Source organism: Danio aesculapii, chromosome 6 (assembly GCF_903798145.1).
Source record: "Danio aesculapii chromosome 6, fDanAes4.1, whole genome shotgun sequence".
Lineage (NCBI taxonomy): Eukaryota > Metazoa > Chordata > Actinopteri > Cypriniformes > Danionidae > Danio > Danio aesculapii.
The window spans coordinates 61115997-61136160 of record NC_079440.1 but is presented as its reverse complement, the minus strand read 5'-3'; the positions used below and the strand labels follow the sequence as shown (position 1 = coordinate 61136160).

The following is a 20164-nucleotide window of genomic DNA, read 5'->3' as shown; positions in this document are numbered from 1 at the left end:
TAATGTAATAACGTGCACCTTTTGTAAAGCTGCTTTGAAACAATAATTATTGTTAAAAGCGCTAAACAAATACACTAGAATTGAATTGAATCTGCTTGATAAAAATGTGAGAATGTGCTTTCATAATGCTAAACGTAAGAGGTGTTGTGTCCTACATTCAGGACAGACTGAGGAGATGATATGATGTGTTATCAGTAATACACTGGTGTCTGCTGGAGTGATGCTGTCAGTCTGTCTTTGCTTACCACACGGCTCTGATGGTAACTTTGAGTCCTGGTGTTAAATCCTGAGGGACAAACTCACAATGGCAGCTCTTATTGTCATCAACAATGTCTTCTCCGGGAAGGCTGGCTTCTAGAAAAACACACACGGACAGCAGGACTCCAGAGTTAGTGCACAAACCCCTAACCCTGCGCTGAACTCAAGACTGACTAACTGGCTCAACTAACTCAACCCCACAGCAGAAAGGACAGAGCAATCAATGCAGTTCTGGAAGAAAAGATTGACGAGCAACTGAGACGACACATTTTCACACTTTAAGACATAAAATGAATGCATATTAACTATTAAAAATAGAGATCCATAAAAAACATAAGCATGCGTAAAATACACTCACCGGCCACTTTATTAGGTACACCTTATACCTTCAGAACTGCCCTTATCCATCGTGGCAGAGATTCAACAAGGTACTGGAAATATTCCTCAGAGATTTTGCTCCATATTGACATGATAGCATCACACAGTTGCTGCAGATTTGTCGGCTGCACATACATAATGCCAATCTCCCATTCCACCACATCCCAAAGGAGCTCTATTGGATTGAGCTCTGGTGGCTGTGATGGCCATTTGAGTACAGTGAACTCATTGTCATGTTCAAGAAACCAGTCTGAGATGATTCACACTTTATGACATGGTGTGTTATCCTGCTGGAAGTAGCCATCAGAAGATGGAGACACTGTGGTCATAAAGGGATGGACATGGTCAGCAACAATACCTGAAGAAAGGTAGGCTGTGGTGTTGACACGATGCTCAATCGGAACTAATTAGCCCAAAGTTGGCCAAGAAAATCTCCCCCACACCATTACACCACCACCACCAGCCTGAACCGCTGATACAAGGCAGGATGGATCCATGCTTTCATGTTGTTGAGGCCAAATTCTGAGCCGACCATCCGAATGTGGCAGCAGAAATGGAGACTCATCAGACCAGGCAACATTTCTCCAATCTTCTATTGTCCAGTTTTGGTGAGCCTGTGTGAATTGTAGCCTCAGTTTCCTGTTCTTAGCTGACAGGAGCGGCACCCGGTGTGGTCTTCTGCTGCTGTAGCCCATCCGCCTCAAGGTTGGACGTGTTGTGTGTTCAGAGATGCTCTTCTGCAGACCTCGGTTGTAACGAGTGCTTATTTGAGTTACTGTTGCCTTTCAGCTGGAACCAGTCTGGCCATTCTCCTCTGACCTCTGGCATCAACAAGGCATTTGTGCCCACAGAACTGCCGCTCACTGGATATTTCCTCTTTGTCAGACCATTCTCTGTCAACCCTAGAGATGGTTGTGCGTGAAAATCCCAGTAGATCAGCAGTTTCTGAAATACTCAGAGCAGCCCGTCTGGCACCAACAACTATGCCACGTTTAAAGTCACTTAAATCCCCTTTCTTCCCCATTCTGATGCTCGCTTTGAGCTGCAGCAGATCATCTTGATCATGTCTACATGCCTAAATGTGTTGTGTTGCCATGTGATTGGGCTGAGAAGAAGTCTGTGTTAACGAGCAGATGGACAGATGTGCCTAGGAAAGTGGCCAGTGAGTGTAGATTAATTGCAAAAATAAATTAAATGCATAAAATAGATGATGCATAAAAATGTTGTATAATAAAATACATAAAAATGCACAAAACAATGGATCACTGTCATTTAATCATAGAATGCATGATAAATGAATTGAATTTAAATGAATAGAAATAAAGGTATTGATAATAAAATAAATTAAATGCACAAAAATAGATCCAATGCATAAAAAATAACAATGTACAATAATGACATTTGCTCTTTTTTATAAAATGCAGAGAAATTCATGTTTGAAAGTGACTTCAAATCACATTTGTGAGGCTGCTGTAAAAGCACACAGCTATAAACCATATCATTTAACTAATTATTCCTCAGATTAACAGTGCAACTTTATCTTTAGAATTCTGTGATCAAAATTAATTAATGATAATTAATGAAACAGTTTGACTGAGTTAATAAAGCACTAAGGCATTACATGTTCATGACCAAACCCTTTCATCAACAGCATTGACTGACTTCATTGATTTCTAGATCACTGCTGATTGATTAAACTTGACTGTAAAGCACTTTGAGCCTCTGAACACAATCTATTCTTCTACAGCAGTGGCTCTTAACCAGTTTTACTGAAGATCAAGCACAACCAAGCACAATGGCTAACTAAGACATCAGGTGGACATGCTTATATCATCACACCATGATTATCTTTTAATTTTGATGCATTTTGATCAATGCCACTGCTTGTGCATTAAAATATAGTGTTTTTATAAATGCTTAAATATTAATTATAATATATGTACATGTATTTTATGCATGAAAATATATTGTATGTGAAATGTGGTGTCTCTGCTATGTATTTTTACTTGGATTTAAATGTGTTTTGCTTCCACTATTCAATTTAAATTTGTAACCAGATCCCAATAATCAGAGATAAATTAATATTCAGTGCAATTTCAGTGCATTGGGACAGGAATAGATTGATAACTGGATTTCAAAAACAGCACCCTACAGAAAATAAAATATTTAGACAAAATAAAAAAACAACATCATGCAACATTTTTTTTTTTAATAAAGCAATGCAAAATTAAACATGCAAAAAGGTCAAAAAACACTCATAATATCAGAAAATATAGTTCAAAATCAAACACAAACCTCAACATTTAAAGCAGGTAAGATTTTTACAGACTGCATATTCTCAGACACATATCATACATTTAATATACAGTATCTATATATTATCTATTTCAGAGTTGTAAAATTAGGATCACATATTTTTTTACTTGTTCAAATTACTTATTTAAAATGAGCCGAAACAACACAATTCTTGAGATTTGATTGGGACAACTTAATTTTTTTATGTTCAATCAACATAAATTTGTTTAAAGTTTAAGTTAATTTAATTAATGTGTGTTGGGACAACATGAATGAATTGTGTGGAACGCTGCATTTACAGTGTGCATTAAACTCGAAAAAAGAGTTTACCTTAGCTATCTACACAATATACACTTAATTATTATTGGAAATTTACTAAACAAATTCTGAAGAAAAATAATCTGAATCACAACAAAGGTTTATGTTTGGTTTTAAAAAAAGTTTTTAAGTGTAAAATAATTATTTTTAATAATTGTTAAATTGCAATAAGATTGCTTATGGTTTCTGAGTAATGCACAGCACCACCTAGTGTCTAAATTACACTACATTTTTATTACACTGATTCTTAATATTCTCAAAATGTCAGCCAAATCCTTTAATACAGACACATTAAACTCTCTTTACCCTCATAACTAATGAACTTTTATTAGACAATATTATTAAAGATGTGGATGGTGTAAAAAAAAGCATGCACATCTTAAATTCTCTATTAAAGTCTCACTTTAAATGCCAGTGGTCCTGGGAGATACGCAGTCATCTAAGAATGGAAAATCTTATATCCTGTAGCTTTAAATGGATAAATTTAATAACTATTTAACATGCTGGATTAAAGTGAGAGATTTAGTCAGACCCTGGAGCTTCACTTCAGATGAAACCCGATTTCAACTCATAGGAAATTAAATATTCAAAACTAATACATTTGCATAAAGCATGTAAGTAATATGGTAAATGCATAAAGTAGTATGTTAAAAAGACTTCTAATAGAGGATAATAAAGGATAATTAAATAAAGGATAATTAAATAAAAAAGAAAGCCAAAATAAACTAAAATATCCAATAAAAAATCCAAATAAGACATATCCCAAACAAAACAAAACAAAACCAAATCAAAATGAAAACAAAACAACAACAAAGAAAAGACAGAAAAAAGTAAGCAGTAAATTAATTTATTAAAAAAAAAAAAAAAATATATATATATATATATATATATATATATATATATATATATATATATATATATATATATATATATATATATATATATATATAAAATACAAAAATAATAATATACGAAAATACGTTTGAGTGAGCAGACAGGTAAATGTGCTAGTCAAAACAAAACAAAACAAAACAAAACAAAACAAAACAAAACAAAACAAAACAAAACAAAACAAAACAAAACAAAACAAAACAAAACAAAACAAAACAAAACAAAACAAAACAAAACAAAACAAAACAAAACAAAACAAAACAAAGAAGGATAAACCAAACAAAACTAAACTAAAACAAAAACTAAATTAAACTAAAACAAAACAATAAAGACTAAACAAAACAACGAAGACTAGACTAAACTACAAACTAAAACAAAGACTAAACAAAACAATGACTTTACACACCTGAAACTTGCCTACAGCACTTGTTCACTGCTGCTCTTATAGTTGTGTAAATTGCTTCCTTGTCCTCATTTGTAAGTCGCTTTGGATAAAAGCGTCTGCTAAATGACTAAATGTAAATGAAGACTAGACTAAACTAAAATGGCCAGCTCTCTCACATGGCCGCCCACTGAAGCTAAGCAGGTCAGGACTTGGATGGGAGACCACATTGGAAAGCTAGTATGCTGCCGGAAGTGGTGTTAGTGAGGCCAGCAGGGGGCGCCCAACCTAATGCCCCAGTATAGTCAAGGGGACTCTATACAGCTCAGTGAGCGCCGTCTTACAGATGAGACAGTCCAGACTCTCTGTGGTCATTAAAAAATCCCAGGATGTCCTTCGAACCTTCGGGTTTAACCTGGCCAAATCTGCCCACTGGCCTCTATCCATCATGGCCTCCTAACCCTCCCCATATCATAACTGGCTTAATCACTCTGTCTCCTCTCCACCAATCAGCTGGTGTGCGGTCTGGCGCAAAATGGCTGCCGTCGCATCATCCAGGTGGATGCTGCACACTGGTGGTGGATGAGGAGATTCCCCCCTATGTGTAAAGCGCTTTGAGTTCCCAGAAAAGTGCTATATAAATGTAAGGAATTATTATTATTATTATTAAAATCTAAAACAAAACAAAGACTAAACAAAACAATGAAGACTAGACTAGACTAAACTAAAAACTAAAACAAAACAATGAAGGCTAAACAAAAGTAAACAAAATCTAAGCAAAATAAAAAATAACTAAAAACTATGAAGAATAAATCAAACAAACCAAGGTAAACTATACTAAAACAATAAAGACTAAATAAAACAATGAATACTCAACAAAACAAAGCTTAAAATGAATCTAAAACAAAACAATAGGGATTTAGAAAACGAATCTTAAAACTAAATTATAACAATCAATGAAGACTAAACAAATGTAAACTAAAACTAAAAACAAAACAAAAAATAAATAAAAATAATGACAAAAAAACATACAACCCCCCCCCCAAAAAACCCCCCAACAACAACGAAGACTAGACTAAAGAAAATTAAACTAATATAACACAATGAAGACTTAACAACCGTAAACAAAAAATTAAGCAAAACCAAAAAAATAACTAAAACAAAACAATGAAGAATAAATCAAACAAAACTAAACTAAAACAAAACAATAAGACTAAATAAAACAAGGAATACTAAACAAAACAAAGCAACAAACTAAATTAAAACAAAACAATGAAGAATAAACAAAACACAAAACTAAAACTAAAACTCAGAAACAAATGAACAAAACTAAAACAAAAACAAACAAAAATTAATAAAAACAACACAAAAATCAGACAAAAAACAAAAAAAGACTAAACAAAACAAAAATAAAACACAAAACAAAGAAACAACAGACTTAATAATAAACAACAGGGATAACAGACAATAGGCTTCAGAAAAAAAACAACAACACAAAAACAACAACATACAAAAATGAGAAATAAATGAAATGCAACAACGAAAGGCTCTGAGTGAAAGAATGAGTGTGTGTGTTTGTGTAATGCAGAGGTGATGCTGGTCAGATAGACTGAGCTTTAAGATGTGTAGTGGAGCTCCGTTCATCTGACCTGGAGAGTTCCTGTGTCTCAAATCTTCCTCCTGCATCTCAATGAGCACTTTAGCATCAGCATCCAACATGGAAACGGAAAAAAAAAAAAAATCGAGGGGAAAATCATAAACACACACATATGGATTACAAAGGTCAGCCTTTCCACAAGCTGCCGTCCAGATACTGCTCAAATAGATTTATTAGACATCTACAACATCACAGTAAATGTTCAATAATCTACGCATTCACACTTTGTGGAAAGTCTAACCAAAATGCACAAACATTTGAACAAATTAATCTGGGCAAAGACTAATCGCAGTTAAATGTCATCCAATATAAATTTGTTTTGACATAAGATGTGTGTGTGTGTGTTATCTATGTATTATGCATGTGTAATGCGCATGTAGGCATGTAGACATGGTCAAGACGATCTGCTGCAGCTCAAACTGAGAATCAGAATGGGAAAGAAAGATGATTTAAGTGACTTTGAACGTGGCATAGTTGTTGGTGCCAGACGGGCTGCTCTGAGTATTTCAGAAACTGCTGATCTATTGCGATTTTCACGCACAACCATCTCTAGGGTTTACAGAGAATGGTCCGACAAAGAGGAAATATCCAGTGAGCGGCAGTTCTGTGGGCGCAAATGCCTTGTTGATGCCAGAGGTCAGAGGAGAATGGCCAGACTGGTTCCAGCTGATAGAAAAGCAACAGTAACTCAAATAAGCACTCGTTACAACCGAGGTCTGCAGAAGAGCATCTCTGAACACACAACACGTCCAACCTTGAGGCGGATGGGCTACAGCAGCAGAAGACCCCACCGGGTGCCACTCCTGTCAGCTAAGAACAGGAAACTGAGGCTACAATTGACACAGGCTCGCCAAAACTGGACAATAGAAGATTGGAGAAATGTTGCCTGGTCTAATGAGTCTCCATTTCTGCTGCCACATTCGGATGGTTGGGTCAGAATTTGGCGTCAACAACATGAAAGCATGGATCCATCCTCCCTTGTATCAGTGGTTCAGGCTGGTGGTGGTGGTGTAATGGTGTGGGGGAGATTTTCTTGGCACACTTTGGCCTAATTAGTACCAATTGAGCATCGTGTCAACACCACAGCCTACCTGAGTATTGCTGCTGACCATGTCCATCCCTTTATGAGCACAGTGTCTCCATCTTCTGATGGCTACTTCCAGCAGGATAATGCACCATGTCATAAAGCGTGAATCATCTCAGACTGGTTTCTTGAACATGACAATGAGTTCACTGTACTCAAATGGCCTCCACACTCACCAGAGCTCAATCCAATAGAGCACCTTTGGGATGTGGTGGAACGGGAGATTGGCATCATGGATGTGCAGCCGACAAATCTGCAGCAACTGTGTGGTGCTATCATGTCAATATGGAGCAAAATCTCTGAGGAATATTTCCAGTACCTTGTTGAATCTCTGCCACGATGGATAAGGGCAGTTCTGAGGGGTTCCAACAGAGTACTAGTAAGGTGTACATAATAAAGTGGCCGATGAGTGTATATATTTATTATGTCAAAACAAACTTTTGGATGTGATTAATCTTAATTAATCCTTGCCCAGCACTAAAAATTATATTTCAGTATTTCAACACACACAGCCTAAAGATTCAGGTTAAATATGATTGGTATGATAATGGAATATATTTATGTCATAATATATGTCATGCAATCATATACTGTATTCATACCAATCATAAAGCTATCTGAAACAAATTAGACATTTTAACTAATACAGCAATTAGTTAAGTTCACAATTTTTGCACAAAAACACACTGGCAGCAAAACAGACAGAAAGAATTATATTAATCACAATACAAAAGTCACATGCAGCGGCACAACAGAAAGACAGAATAAGAATCCTGATGAGTGAAACTAGTAGTAGATTATACCTGATCTTTATTAAAAATTAATCTACTTTTAATATTCATAACTGCAGATAAATCAGAGTTATACAACTAAAATTCTCAATTCAGCTCAAATCCAGCAAATCTTCAATTGGATTGTACTGATGTTTCATTTAAGATGACTCAAATGACAGGTTATGCTTCATGACATTTGATTCTACTTTTAATAAAGTGACATATTAATCAGGATAGTCTTAATAAGAGTCGTACCAAAAATGATTCAGACACCAGATATTCATTCATTTTGCTTTGGTTTAGTCTCTGATTTATCAGAGGTCACCACAATGGAATGAACCGCCAACTATTCCAGCATATTTTTTGTGCAGCGGATGGCCTTCCAACTGCAACCCAGTACTGGGAAACACCCATGCACACACACACACTCATCCGCTACGGCCAATTTAGTTAATCAATTCCCCTATAGCGCATGTGTTTGGACTGTGGGGGAAACCAGAGCACCCAGAGGAAACCCACACCAATACGGGGAGAACATGCAAACTCCACACAGAAATATCCCAACTGGAACTCAAACCAGCGACATTCTTGCTGTGAGGCGACAGTGCTAACCACTAAACCACCGTGCCGCCCCACCAGATATTATTTTTGATAATTTTTTACTACTGTGAGCAGGACACTAGTTCATGACTGTAAGTTAGAGTTATGGTTATTATAGCAAATTATGATTATAGCAAATTAAAGTGAACTATGACATATTACAGATAATAATTCTTCATATATTGGACTAGGTAGCATGATTAGGAAAAATCCAAACATTTTGGAAGGAAAATTCATGTACTTGCTGAAGATCTTATAATGAATAAATGAGAAATAATTGACGACAAGCGATTGAATTATTATAAAACAGCAAAACAGAAGTGGAGATACAGTGAAGCAGTTTAGCTGTTACACCTCTAATGTGCCTTATTTTATAATAATTCAATAGACAGGAGTGCATTATTCCCCTTATCCTCTGGTCTCCATGGCTAAATCCACTATTCAGATGTTGTATTTGAGAAATTTGTCAAGTTTTTGTCCTCAAACTGCTCTTGTGTCTAGCACTAGTTTCTTCCACATCTCCTCCAAAGCCTTCTGTTGTTTTTTGATGTGATTTTCATCTGTTGTATGCTTTAAAGGGCAAATATGGTGAATCATCTACTTTTCAAGCTGTTTGGACAGAGATGTGTGTAGGTATAGTGTATAGACCGTCATATTGGGGTGATATAAACACACCCAGTCCTTTTATTTAACAACATAAAAACGGTGGACCAATTGGAGCAGTTTTAAGATCGACCGCAACTTGATGCAGGAGTGTGGTTCCCCCCGCCCACCAATATTGATTGACAGGCGCGCATTACCACATCCTCAGTGTGTTGTTTCACTACCGCCATTTTCATCGTGTGAGTCAAAGCGATGTCACCGAAGAAACACCCTACTCTATTTTTGCATGTAAGGCTCATTGGGCTCAACACAACAGCCTTCATCTTCTTCCTGCGAATGAGCAACAGAGATTTTGCATTTAGCAGCCATTTGCGCTGAACACGCAGGGAATGCAACGTATTGAGATTCGGGCCATTAAAAACAGCTGATCCACAGAGTCTTTCAGCACTCTCTCCAGAAACACTCGATTGATCTCAGCTGGCGGATCAACATTCAACACATGATCGCTCTCATCGCCGACATTGTTTGTAACTTTAGGTGGGTTTGCAAACATGTGTACTTTTCATTGCATCTTCTTTTAATTTCAGCCATTTGCATTTATCGCGGTCACAGAAGCTCCCTGTCAGCTATGTGCGGCTGTAAAGTGTGAGAACTTGCCTTAGTTATAGCCTCAGTCAAAGTAAATCCAGTTTGCGTGGTTATTAGTCTTGGTGTACAAGCTCAGTTGACAGCACACAGTTGGCGTAACTTTGTTTAATTGCAGCAGTTTTGTTCTGTGTAGAAACACGGTGTTGAGAAGCCTTTATGATTAATTAACCGTGACAAACTAAAGCATGGTTGAAAGTGAAACAGGTTAATCGTTACATCCCTATACAGATGACGCATGCAACGTTATCACTCCAATTTTATCCTCCTTACACTGGCTGACTGTTAAGTTTCGTATTGAATTTAAAATATTGCTTCTTACATATAAAGCTTTAAATAATCGAGCTCCTGTTTATCTAACCAATCTTCTGTCTCGCTACAATCCAACTCGCTCTTTAAGATCTCAAAACTCAGGGCTTCTGGTAGTACCTCGAACAGCAAAGTCTACTAAAGGAGGTCGAGCCTTCTCATTTATGGCTCCTAAACTCTGGAATAGCCTTCCTGATAACGTCCGAGGCTCAGACACACTCTCGCAGTTCAAAACTAGATTAAAGACCTATCTTTTTAGTAAAGCATACACTCAGTGCACCACATAACGGTTAACGGTTACATAAATGTACCCCACGCAGGTTTTTACATCTCATTTATATACACTATGAACAGCAGCTACACTAATTATTGCTCATCCCGAGGCCCTCAGACCACGCAGCGCCACTGATTTGATCCAAGACCAGTGACAAGATGATCCCAAGGTTTCCATAATCCTGGACCAGGCCGTATCCTGAGCAGCTGCTGTGGTGGTCTTGGAGGAGTGGAGAGCATGAGACTGACTCCTGTGACGCTCCAGGGACAGACGAGTCTCGCTGACGTCCAGCTTCTCCGACGCCTAGACTGCAGCTCTGCACAAGACGTTTGGTCAGTGGAGAAATGGTCGTGCCCAACTGAGTCTGGTTTCTCTCGAGGTTTTTTAATTCTTCACTTTCGCCAATTGGTGAAGTTTTTTCCTCGCCGCTGTCACCACTGGCTTGCATGGTTTGGGATCTGTAGAGCTGCGCATCGATGGATTTGCTCTTCAGTGTTTGGACTCTCAGTAGTGATTATTAAACCACACTGAACTGAACTTAAACACTGAAAACTGGACTGACACTGTTTCAATTTACTATAATCTTCTATGTGAAGCTGCTTTGACACAATCTACATTGTAAAAGCGCTATACAAATAAAGGTGAACTGAATTGAATCGTTACATAGCAGCTGTAAAACTATACAAAGACACAAATGATTTTGTAACTACCACTCTGACACATTCTGGCACTGTATAGGAAGTGAGGAATACTGATTCCTCAACAGTAGTCTCTGCTTGTTGTGTCCGAGTCGTACATGTACGGCTGAATGCTGGTCCTCTCACTCATGTTGCTTCTCTCAGTCTGCCTGTCTGTTGCCATACACAAAGGGGACAGCTCTTGGCTCGGCCCCCTTGTTAAGTTGGGCAGGAAGCAACACACCCCTAAAACAGCGAGCTGTGGACACGCCCCCAAAATAACAATTTATAACACATTATAATAAAACAATCTGAATTGTGTTTTGAACTGAACCTAAACTGGCACACTCAGAACAACCATAATATTAATATTAAATCTTATAAAAGGGGTAAAACAAGGATCCCTTTAAAATAAATGATTCAGCGGAGTGATATGGAGCTGTAATGCACTCAAAACCTGCTGGAACTACTATATTTGTACCTTATAATTGCCAATCAGAATCGAGCAATCAGCAACTGTGATAAATGAAGTGTCTGAATAATATTTGGTTTGACTGTGTGTATATCTGAAACCAGGATTGAAGCGCAGAACAGTACAGAAGCGCACACGAGGCTCTGCTTTTTCCCTCACCTTCTGAGTTCTGTCGGGACGCCGCTCCTTTAAATCTGAAGGCTTGTCTGGCGCGGTTGCGGTCTCCGAAACTTAAGCTTTTGGGCACTTTGGATGGACTGTCTTCAATGCTGTTGGCGCTGGGCGAGCGGCGGAGCGGCTGCTGACCCTGTGGAGAGTTTTTGCCTTTGGTCGCTGAATTTCTCGGGCTGGAAAACACACGCTCCTTCAGGCTCACCTTCTGACTGTAAAAAGTACAAGTGTTGGACGGTTAGTGGCTTTAAAGACAAAAACACTCTACTTGAAACTAAACTAAAGCTCTAGTGCAGTAAAAGCTGTAAAACACGAACATAATACAAAAAACTGTGCTTATTGTAAATGTGTGCCTCAACCTGTGTGTGAAATGTAAAGTACATTGATCCAGGTCAAATCCTCTAGAGGGCACTGTTTACAGTTTTTGGCTCTGAAATATGTTGTTTAAGGTATGTTTTGTTGCACATTTCAGATGATAAATTCATAACAGGGTGCTGTTGACATGTTTGTGTAACTGAAATACGTTACTTAGGGTACTTTATGTTGTATGTTTCAGATGACAAATCCACTAGAGGGTCCTGTTTACATTTTTGTGAATCTGAAATATGTTACTTACGTTTTGTTTTACGATTTAAATGACAAATCCACTAGAGGGTGCTGTTTATATCATTGAACTCTGAAATATGTTGTTTAAGGTATGTTTCGTTGCACATTTCAGATGATAAATCCATAACAAGGCGCTGGCGACATTTTTGTGCAACTGAAATATGTTAATTAGGGTACTTTATGTTGTATGTTTCAGACGACAAATCCACTAGAGGGTGCTGTCTACATTTTAGCCAATCTGAAATATGTTACTTAAGGAAGTTTTTGTTGTGTTTCAGATGACAAATCCACTAGAGGGTGCTGTCTACATTTTAGCCAATCTGAAATATGTTACTTAAGGACGTTTTTGTTGTGTGTTTCAGATGACAAATCCACTAGAGGGCGCTGTCTACATTTTTGTGAATCTGAAATATGTTACTCACGTTTTGTTTTACGATTTAAATGACAAATCCACTAGAGGGTGCTGTTTATATCATTGAATTCTGAAATATGTTGCTTAAGGTATGTTTTGTTGCACATTTCAGATGATAAATCCATAACAAGGCGCTGTCGACATTGTTGTGCAACTAAAATACGTTACTTAGGTTACTTTTTATTGTATGTTTCAGATGACAAATCCACTAGAGGGCGCTGTCTACATTTTTGTGAATCTGAAATATGTTACTTAAGGACGTTTTTGTTGTGTGTTTCAGAAGACAAATCTACTAGAGGGCGCTGCAACATTTTTGTGAATCTGAAATATGTTACTTAAGGACGTTTTTGTTGTGTGTTTCAGATGACAAATCCACTAGAGGGCGCTGTCTACATTTTTGTGAATCTGAAATATGTTACTTACGTTTTGTTTTACGATTTAAATGACAAATCCACTAGAGGGTGCTGTTTATATCCTTGAACTCTGAAATATGTTGTTTAAGGTATGTTTCGTTGCACATTTCAGATGATAAATCCATAACAAGGCGCTGTCGACATTGTTGTGCAACTGAAAAACGTTACTTAGGGTACTTTTTGTTGTATGTTTCAGATGACAAATCCACTAGAGGGCGCTGTCTACATTTTTGTGAATCTGAAATATGTTACTTAAGGACGTTTTTGTTGTGTGTTTCAGAAGACAAATCCTCTAGAGGGCGCTGCAACATTTTTGTGAATCTGAAATATGTTACTTAAGGACGTTTTTGTTGTATGTTTCAGATGACAAATCCACTAGAGGGCGCTGTCTACATTTTTGTGACTGAAATAAGTTATTTACGTTTTGTTTTACGATTTAAATGACAAATCCACTAGAGGGTGCTGTTTATATCATTGAACTCTGAAATATGTTACTTAAGGTATGTTTTGTTGCACATTTCAGATGATAAATCCATGACAGGGTGCTGTCGACATTGCTGTGCAAGTGAAATACGTTACTTAGGGTACTTTTTGTTGTATGTTTCAGATGACAAATCCACTAGAGGGCGCTGTCTACATTTTTGTGACTGAAATAAGTTATTTACGTTTTTTTTTCACGATTTAAATGACAAATCCACTAGAGGGTGCTGTTTATATCCTTGAACTCTGAAATATGTTGTTTAAGGTATGTTTCGTTGCACATTTCAGATGATAAATCCATAACAGGGTGCTGTCGACATTGTTGTGCAACTGAAATACGTTACTTAAGGACGTTTTTGTTGTATGTTTCAGATGACAAATCCACTAGAGGGCGCTGTCTACATTTTAGCGAATCTGAAATATGTTACTTAAGGAAGTTTTTGTTGTGTTTCAGATGACAAATCCATTAGAGGGCGCTGTCTACATTTTTGTGAATCTGAAATATGTTACTTAAGGACGTTTTTGTTGTGTGTTTCAGAAGACAAATCCTCTAGAGGGCGCTGCAACATTTTTGTGAATCTGAAATATGTTACTTAAGGACGTTTTTGTTGTATGTTTCAGATGACAAATCCACTAGAGGGCGCTGTCTACATTTTTGTGACTGAAATAAGTTATTTACGTTTTGTTTTACGATTTAAATGACAAATCCACTAGAGGGTGCTGTTTATATCATTGAACTCTGAAATATGTTACTTAAGGTATGTTTTGTTGCACATTTCAGATGATAAATCCATGACAGGGTGCTGTCGACATTGCTGTGCAAGTGAAATACGTTACTTAGGGTACTTTTTGTTGTATGTTTCAGATGACAAATCCACTAGAGGGCGCTGTCTACATTTTTGTGACTGAAATAAGTTATTTACGTTTTTTTTTTCACGATTTAAATGACAAATCCACTAGAGGGTGCTGTTTATATCCTTGAACTCTGAAATATGTTGTTTAAGGTATGTTTCGTTGCACATTTCAGATGATAAATCCATAACAGGGTGCTGTCGACATTGTTGTGCAACTGAAATACGTTACTTAAGGACGTTTTTGTTGTATGTTTCAGATGACAAATCCACTAGAGGGCGCTGTCTACATTTTAGCGAATCTGAAATATGTTACTTAAGGAAGTTTTTGTTGTGTTTCAGATGACAAATCCATTAGAGGGCGCTGTCTACATTTTTGTGAATCTGAAATATGTTACTTACGTTTTGTTTTACGATTTAAATGACAAATCCGCCAGAGAGTGCTGTTTATATTATTGAACTCTGAAATATGTTGTTTAAGGTATGTTTCATTGCACATTTCAGATGATAAATCCATAACAGGGTGCTGTTGACATTTTTGTGCAACTAAAAATCTTTACTTAAGGAAGTTTTGTGTTTTGTGTTGTGTGTTTCAGATGACAAATCCACTAGAGGGCGCTGTCTACATTTTTGTGAATCTGAAATATGTTACTCACGTTTTGTTTTACGATTTAAATGACAAATCCACTAGAGGGTGCTGTTTATATCCTTGAATTCTGAAATATGTTGCTTAAGGTATGTTTTGTTGCACATTTCAGATGATAAATCCATAACAAGGCGCTGTCGACATTGTTGTGCAACTGAAATACGTTACTTAGGTTACTTTTTATTGTATGTTTCAGATGACAAATCCACTAGAGGGCGCTGCAACATTTTTGTGAATCTGAAATATGTTACTTAAGGACGTTTTTGTTGTGTGTTTCAGAAGACAAATCTACTAGAGGGCGCTGCAACATTTTTGTGAATCTGAAATATGTTACTTAAGGACGTTTTTGTTGTGTGTTTCAGATGACAAATCCACTAGAGGGCGCTGTCTACATTTTTGTGACTGAAATAAGTTATTTACGTTTTGTTTTACGATTTAAATGACAAATCCACTAGAGGGTGCTGTTTATATCATTGAACTCTGAAATATGTTACTTAAGGTATGTTTTGTTGCACATTTCAGATGATAAATCCATGACAGGGTGCTGTCGACATTGTTGTGCAACTGAAATACGTTACTTAGGGTACTTTTTGTTGTATGTTTCAGATGACAAATCCACTAGAGGGCGCTGTCTACATTTTAGCGAATCTGAAATATGTTACTTAAGGAAGTTTTTGTTGTGTTTCAGATGACAAATCCACTAGAGGGGGCTGTCTACATTTTTGTGAATCTGAAATATGTTACTTACATTTTGCTGTACGATTTAAATGACAAATCCGCCAGAGAGTGCTGTTTATATTATTGAACTCTGAAATATGTTGTTTAAGGTATGTTTCGTTGCACATCTCAGATGATAAATCCATAACAGGGTGCTGTTGACATTTTTGTGCAACTAAAAATCTTTACTTAAGGAAGTTTTGTGTTGTGTGTTTCAGATGACAAATCCACTAGAGGGTGCTGTCTATATTTTGGCGAATCTGAAATATGTTACTTAACCCTTTAACAGGCATCGTAACCACCTGGTTGATCTTTTATCCATAGTTTTTTTTAAAATGCTTATTACTATTTATCAGAGATGTGTCAGTATATTATTTAATACTCTCTATAGTTAAGCGAATCTGAAATATGTTACTTAAGGAAGTTTTTGTTGTGTGTTTCAGATGACAAATCCACTAGAGGGCGCTGTCTACAATTTTATCAATCTGAATTATGTTACTTAGGATACTTTTTCTTCTGTGTTTCAGATGACAAATCTTCTATAGTGAGCTCTCTACATTTTTGGCAAACTGAATTACATAACTTAAGGCAGGGGTTTTCAATCTTTTCAGCCTGCGACCCCCAAAATAATAATGCCAGTGACTTGCGACCTCCAATATTCTCTGAGGTGATTATAGATATATAATCTATATAGATATATTAAACCTGTTGCCATAAAATCAGTCTGCTGCATCTGACGCTATTGCTGTGTTTTTAATTTAACGTAATAACCACAGGGGTTGCAAAACAAAATTGAAACGCTGATGGCTTTTTATAATCATGCTGTTTTTTAATCTTTATTATTAACAATGTTACTATTAACTACTATTTTGTTTGTCAGTATGGATAAAATATGGTAATTTTAATAGTTTAATAAAATTTTTTAAATTTTTGTGTGACCCCTCCTCATTGTCCCGCGGCCCCCCGGCGGTCCCGACCCCCACTTTGAAACCACTGACTTAAGGAACATTTTGTTTTATGTTTTAGATGAGAAATCTACTAGAGGGCGCTGTTTATGTTTTTGGACTCTGAAATACATTATTTAGGGTACATTTTGTTGCACGTTTCAGATAAAAAATCCACTAGAGGGCACTGTCTACATTTTTGTGAATCTGAAATATGATATTTAGGTTACTTTTTGTTGTGTGCTTCATATGACAAATCCACTAGAGGGCACTGTCTACATTTTTGTGAATCTGAAATATGATATTTAGGTTACTTTTTGCTGTGTGTTTCATATGACAAATCCACTATAGGGCGCTGTCTACATTTTAGTGAATTTGAAAAAATACTTATGGTACGTTTTGTTGTGCGTTTCAGATCCACAAATCCACAAGAGGGCGCTGTCTATATTTTTGTGAATGTGGAAAAAGTTGCTCCGGGTACATTTTGTTTCACATTTCAGATGACAAATGCACAAGAGGGCGCTGTGTTCTATGTATTTTTGCAAATCCTAAATACGTTTCGTATAGTATGTCAATGTTAAATAGTTCATTTGTTTTGCTTAATGTCACATCAATCATTATATTTAAACAACAAAAATATTTAGGTCTATTTAAAAATTCACAGTTTTATATAAACTAATAAACTTAACGTGATGGTAACATAATTGTCAGTCAATAAATAAATATTAAATGTAGGATTAACACACTCCAATGAAAATTATATGGATTTGTTTATTAAAATTATCATCTTCATAATGCATTTATTCAAATTAGTCATCAGAATTAATCTGTTCATTGTAAACGATAAGATCAAAGGTATATATGAAATTAAAACAAATTAAATAAATATTGATGTTAATAAATAAATGTAGTGACTGTGCAGTTAAATCACAGAATCTGACCTCTTTTATTTATGACTGACAAAAATAAATCATATTAAGATTATTAGTTAAAAACTTTGTTAAAACTTCGTACTACAGAAGTAAGCCAATTGCAGTACATAAATCTTGAGTGTATTATAATTTAATATCAATTTGCAAAGTTTACTGTGCAATACATTCATTCATTCATTTATTCATTTTCTTGTCGGCTTAGTTCCTTTGCAATACAGCTACATGAAAATGATCTTGTAATAAGTTCATTCTCCAAAACTGTTACATAAACGCCCATATTGTTATTCATATTAATGTTGTCATATTAATTCAATTCAGTTATTTATGAATGAACTACTATTCAGTACTACCTAATGCATATCAATGAACGTTATTATAAAGCGTTTGGCTCTCATCACGACATGCGTTTGAGGGTTTGGCTGACATGTAGGCGGATGTATTGATGTGCATTTGTTCTATTAAACGCTCCACATCTGTCTACACAAACAAGGTCGCAGTAATACACATAAGCAGACATGAATAATGAGCTCATTGATGTCAACATGCATCGCTGGACTGCTAAAATATTTGCACACATAACAACCCTGAAGCACATCCTGCCTGACGACAGCATGTATGCAAATGAAAACTAAATACTGCAAAAGAGCATTCAATATTTTGTGTTGTTTGTTTATAAAGTGTACCTCGGTGAAGGCTCCGGTTGGGCGTCCTTCCTGTAAAGAGAACAAAATCATATGTTTGAGCATTGTGATATAACAGTAAACTCCTTTTAGAACTGTATTCCAGTCAGTGTTTGTTAAACTACTTTAAAAAGAGTCATTAATTATTAATTAGGTTAATAAAACTGTATTTAAATCATTTTTCCTAATGACGTATTTTAATGTCTCAGTAATTGAAGTACTTGACTCAATACTAGCTGTTTTTTTACAATAACAAATGTTTGAATGTTAAAATATTTAATTTATTTATTTATTATTTTAGTTATTATTTTATTTACTTTATTGTAAATGTAATTTATTTCATCATCACCTGCTGCTAAACAAAAACTAATGCATATTCAAATATCTACTGAAATAACCACACATATATGCAAATGTATTATTATAGGTATTTCAGTCAGGCATTACAGTGTGAATAAAATGCTAATTAACTGTTTATTTCAGCTGATAACTCATTTTTTAAATACAAAAAGTCACTTTTTTCTATTTCTAAAGTTGCCAGAGGAAAGATCACGGAGCCATGATGCAATTTAAAAGCATAAATAAACAACAAAATCATCACAAATCATAAAATATAGAAAAAAAGCAGTGTACTTTCAGCATACCAAGCTTAATTTCTGTTGTTTCTGCATTGAGATTCATAGGATTTTATTTTGTTTTGATCACTAAAGCTGAATTTATTTGATCAAAACTAGAGTAAACATGCGAACTACAAATCCACTAGAGGCCGATGTGTTGCAATCTTGACATACATTACTTAGGGTGGGTTTTGTTGCACATTTCAGATAACAGATTCACTAGAGGGCGCTGTCTACATCTTTGTGAGTCTAAAATACATTTGATTCATTATAACATCAGTTTTTACATTTGCATAAAATATTTAAGCCAAAGTTGTGCACTTGAAATGCACATGAAATGCACACAGTTTTATATAACTCATAAATTTTATGTTAATTTAATTGTCAGTCAATAAAAATAAATGCAAGATTTCTGCACTCCAGCAAAAAAAGGCATCTGTTCATTTAAATAATCATCTTTTCAGAATGCATTAAATGAAATTAAATTAAATTAAATATATTATTATTTAATTAAACAAATGAATATATATATTTTTATATAAATATATAGATTTTTATTATTGCTAAAAACTAAATATAGTAACTGTGCATTTAGATCACAGCATCTGACCTCTTTGTGTATGCAATGCATGTCTGACAAATATGAATCCTATCAAGATTATTAGGGTGTGTTAAAACAAAATGCTAAATATATGGTTTGAGCACCTGAAGGAGAGGCCAGATTTACTCTTGAGGTTTCGGAGCAGGTCGAGTTGATTCAGCGGAGGGATGAGTCTAAAAAACACAGTAAAAATCTGTTAAAACATAATGCTAACATTATAAGACTTTTTCTAGACACCCTGTTATAGGAAACACTGTGTAGAAACATCTTGCTCTGTTAAACATCACTAGGGAAATATTTAAAATCATCAAAACTTCACAGATGGCTGGTAATTTCGTGTTGGACTGTAAATATACCTGTACATGGGCACTGAAATGGTCCTCTCGTAATAATCCCACGTTGAATAGAGATCTGTACGATTCAGGTTTGTGGCATAAAACCTCCAGGCAGCCTGAGAGTTTAGATTACAGGTAATATA

At 35.8% G+C, this 20164-nt stretch overlaps 1 protein-coding gene across 5 annotated transcripts in view; it reads right to left on the bottom strand.

The window, feature by feature from the left end:
- The window catches only part of LOC130231187 (potassium voltage-gated channel subfamily KQT member 2), a 104633-nt gene that overhangs the window by 15874 nt on the left and 68595 nt on the right, over positions 1-20164 (bottom strand). For 2 of the 5 annotated variants that reach the window (XM_056460655.1, XM_056460657.1), the window contains exons 8-12: positions 20001-20137; positions 19791-19859; positions 18472-18501; positions 11776-11999; positions 246-354 (exon numbers count right to left, since the gene is read on the bottom strand). In XM_056460655.1, the coding sequence (XP_056316630.1) occupies positions 246-354; positions 11776-11999; positions 18472-18501; positions 19791-19859; positions 20001-20137 (569 nt within the window). Of the gene's footprint in view, positions 1-245; positions 355-6171; positions 6220-11775; positions 12000-18471; positions 18502-19790; positions 19860-20000; positions 20138-20164 lie in introns of all 5 variants that reach the window. The other 3 variants (XM_056460656.1, XM_056460659.1, XM_056460658.1) reach the window with 3 other exon arrangements.